The sequence below is a fragment of the Bidens hawaiensis genome, unplaced genomic scaffold, assembly GCF_021521415.1.
Source record: "Bidens hawaiensis isolate Kalapana, Puna unplaced genomic scaffold, B.hawaiensis_p1.1 tig00033588_1, whole genome shotgun sequence".
Lineage (NCBI taxonomy): Eukaryota > Viridiplantae > Streptophyta > Magnoliopsida > Asterales > Asteraceae > Bidens > Bidens hawaiensis.
Genome location: NW_027495776.1, coordinates 5,952 through 9,926, shown reverse-complemented (window position 1 = coordinate 9,926; position 3,975 = coordinate 5,952). Strand labels below are relative to the sequence as shown.

Genomic DNA, 3,975 nt, shown 5'->3' with positions numbered 1-3,975 from the left:
CGGTCCATTACCCGTCGAGTACTTATCGGTAATTACCCGTCGGGTATCAGGCATACATGCGGGTATCGGGTATACCCGTTGGGACTTTCAAGTACATTAGTTTAATCGTTATAATTATTTTATACAACAATTATTACAAAATTAAATATAATGCATTCTATAGATAGAAATGTGGCAATAAATAAATAATATCATTATAATTTTTATAGATTTTATATAAGTTTTTATATATATGCTTCACAACCTATGAAATACAAAGAATTTTTTGTGTATATAATTCGGGTATATGGAATATGGTTCGGGTAAACGGGTATGTGTTTTCGGGTGATCGGGTTGGGTATCATCTAACCATACTCGCCCCGTACCCGTGAAAAATTTTAAATCCTAATCCCATACCCGGCCATACTCATCGGGTTACGGGTATACCCGTCCCATTTGTTTTGGGTTTCGAATATACCTGTTGGGGTCGGGTTTTAATTTTTTGCCATCCCTATCATTAAGCAATTGTGAAAACGAAGTATTGCCAATTTACAAAGTTATAGAGAGAGTTGGAAATAATGAGATGGATGAGTGTGCTAAAATGTCAATTGGTTGTATTTATACAAGTAAAAGGTTAAAATTTATTTTATAAAATTTCTAGTTGCTATTTTGGGAAATAGATAAATTCAATTTGTTTTATAACCATTACAGTTTTTAAAAACTAGTTAATCAATTTTACTTTGTACGACAATTGGAATGGACGCTTGATCAATCTCTCCTCAACTCCACACGTCCGGAATTATAGATAAGTGATTTTTCAATCGATACTGGGTGCGCCCTCCAATGGACTGTCAATCCTCTTTGTCCATATGACACGCATGTTTATGTCCAAATTGAAGCAATATTTGGAGACACTCTAAGCCTAGGTAACTTTGAAATTGGCTACGTTGCCTGCACTTGACCAGTCTCAGTAAAATGTCATATAAATACATCACGTACTACAAAAACATTTAATAAAAGCACGAACGTACCACAAACTCACAAAGACAGTAATACAACTAAAACACATATGTACTGCAAGAACACATACGCAGCTTAAACACTATAAACTATAAAATCGTAAAAGTATTAATAGATAATAGAGGTAACAAGAGCACAAATGTACCATAAAGACACTTCTTCGTTATCCGGCCAGGAATGCACACAAATATAAATGAATATAAACCAACGCCCATGAATATATATGAACAAACGAAACATGCGTTCATATCTGTTTGTTTAATTAAAAAAAGACGAATTTTTATTCATGTTCGTCCGTTTATTAAATAAACTAATATAGATAAACTTTCTAGAACGATTTATGAACAATTCAATAAAAGTTTGATTTATGTCTAGGCCAACAAGAGCACAAATGTATTAAAGTTTATATTTTATATTTAATGTTGTTATTTCCTTTTAATTTCTTGCAAACAGTACACACGTGTTGTTATAAGATGAATGAATAAATTAAGTTTTAGCGTGGACTTGGGCCAATTGAATAAGTGTTTACCAAAAGGCAAGGCTGGTCCATGTTGAAATTTTTATTCAGTCAACCTTTGACCCTTCCACCAGACATTGAAACTTCATACAATATATATTGCTCCTCCACACCTTCGTTTTCATAAACTTACACCACCATCCTGCTTACATCTCCAAATCAAACGAACTTGCATTTACTTTCAAATCCGATTGTAACGCTCGCATTTCGAATTATACCAAAACAATCGATATGGATGGCAAGTGTGTTTATGAAGACAAGGCAGTCATTCATGAGCTAACTCAAGGGCTACAAATGGCACAACAGCTAAGAGATAATCTGCATTCACCTAAAGCTAGAGACTTCTACATACAAATGATCTTATTTTCCTATGACAAGGCTCTTTGCATTATGCGATCGGGTCACTCTGCTGGGCAGCTGCCCAAATCATCCATATCCTTTGCGAGCCCACGAAGCAAACAATTCCAGTTTGACCAATGCTTTTCGGGCCAGCAGGGCGAAAACACCATTTCCAAAAAGAGGTATTTTTAAAATTCTTGTATTTTCGCTTCGACGTTAACATTGAATGAATATGCAAGTTCTAAATATTTTCTTTCCTTGTTTTGTCACAGAAAACAGTCTACAACATGGAAAGAACGACACAGTAAGGTACATAAATGTTTTGCAACAAAACAAGTGAACGAAAAAAATGGACATCCAACGGGATTTGACATCGCCTACAACCGAGGTGCCCAGTCGACTTCACCACCACCACTTTCGCCTGAAATATATGAAATAACACCAATCCACCACCTACTATCACCACCAAGTCCCGGTGAGATGCTTTCGAATCTCAGAGCTAACCTGAGTGTGAACACCTCGGATTTGGGTGGTGACATTGACACTATCCCTTCTTTGTTTTCCTTCCCTTCAACATCTTCCGGACTCATTCAGGATAACCACCAACTTCATTTTCCAAATTATTATGATGATGAATTATTACCAATATTTTCACCACCATTTATCTCCCCGGTTACCTCTGAATCAAATATGTTCTCAGAGTGGGGAAGTTCACAATCATTGGATTTTCTAGCAGACGCAGACCTTGATTTCGAATTTAACAACTCTATGTTTTAGAAGGCTAAGTTTAAGAACTATAGAATGGATATACAAGATATAAGTTCTACATTACAAGAACTATATATGTCAAATATCAATGTATTAGTATCATTACAATTGCCATTATTAATTTATTCTTTTGGATTAACCGAAATGGAATGTATTGCCTCAAAGTTGTTCAAGTAAAGGTATTATCATTCACCAAAACTTTTAAATGATGTATTAATGTGAAGAGAAATAAAAGAATTTTAAAATACCTCTCTTTGGAAAGGGTGTTTTCTCCCTGCTGACCCGAAACGGGTTGGTCAAACCGGAATTGCTCGCTTCGTGGGCTCGCAAAGGATATGGATGATTCGGGCAGGGTGGTGTGACCCGATCGCATAATGCAAAGAGCCTTGTCATAGGAAAATAAATCTTTGTCACTTCTATAGTTGACAACAAAAACATCAAAATATTATGTAGGTAAAATAAAATTCAGCAAGCAACTACCTACATCCTAATGCAGGTCTAACTCATGGGCAACAAAAATATTACAGATAACTATAAGCATTCCTTATGCATGTCTAAACTTTTGGGAGCACTACCCGCAAGTAGCAAGGCCTAAATGCAGCCACCTTTGCTTATTTGAAAATTTTACAACACATCAACTATGCTTAGTGGATTTTGCTCTATCTCTAACCTTCCATGACCCGGCGCACGTTGCGGGTTCTTCATGCTAGTTTATGTTAAATTTGTGTATTGGTTCCTTTATAAAGAATGGTTTTGGGTCATTGTATTGTTCATTTTATTAATCAAATGAAAGATTTACACACATACCTCAAAATCTCCTTTTGACATGGAACGAATTTGGGTTAAACAAAAGCTTGCCCATCTTTTGTTTTAATTTAATACCGTCGTTGTTAGAAAGCTATATTAAGTACACTAAAAATGTAAAATATGTTGGTCCAGGCCCCACAAAATAATTGAATAGATAAAAAACCTTGATCGTGGGTTTGATTGATTAGAACTGGAGATACAGCAAAACAAGAGTACTATATTCAATAAAGCAAATGGCTTTAAATAGCCTACAAGAAACCCCAACCGAAATAAACAAAGACCATCTAAACACAAGACTCGGTAGTCATCCTACAAACTAGGACAATTACATACCTCTTCAAACTTATCAACAAATTACTAATAAATTATTCTCACACGTATGACCCGAAAGCATGACCCGTTGATGGGTGTAATTTAATGTATTAAGTGTTTAGTTTTAATTGATTTATATTATGAACTGTGGTCATTTAAGCGTGCTTTTGTATTTCAAATCGTTGAATGCTAATGAAGTAATGATACTTATTGAGGCGATATGCGAGCTTGGA

General features: G+C 35.3%; 1 protein-coding gene across 1 annotated transcript; it reads left to right on the top strand.

Annotated features, from left to right (window-relative positions):
- Nucleotides 1–1,375: 1,375 nt before the first annotated feature.
- On the top strand, nucleotides 1,376–2,683 carry LOC143585157 (uncharacterized). Its single transcript, XM_077067005.1, has 2 exons — nucleotides 1,376–2,037; nucleotides 2,128–2,683. The coding sequence occupies exons 1-2, from the start codon at nucleotides 1,748–1,750 to the stop codon at nucleotides 2,630–2,632; spliced, it is 795 nt and encodes a 264-aa protein (XP_076923120.1). The 5' UTR covers nucleotides 1,376–1,747; the 3' UTR covers nucleotides 2,633–2,683.
- The last annotated feature ends 1,292 nt before the right edge of the window (nucleotides 2,684–3,975 follow it).

Coding starts and splice junctions, on each gene's coding strand:
- LOC143585157 (XM_077067005.1), top strand. CDS start 1,748: ATGGATGGCAAGTGTGTTTATGAAGACAAGGCAGTCATTCATGAGCTA. Junction 2,038..2,127: donor AACACCATTTCCAAAAAGAG/GTATTTTTAAAA, acceptor GTTTTGTCACAG/AAAACAGTCTACAACATGGA.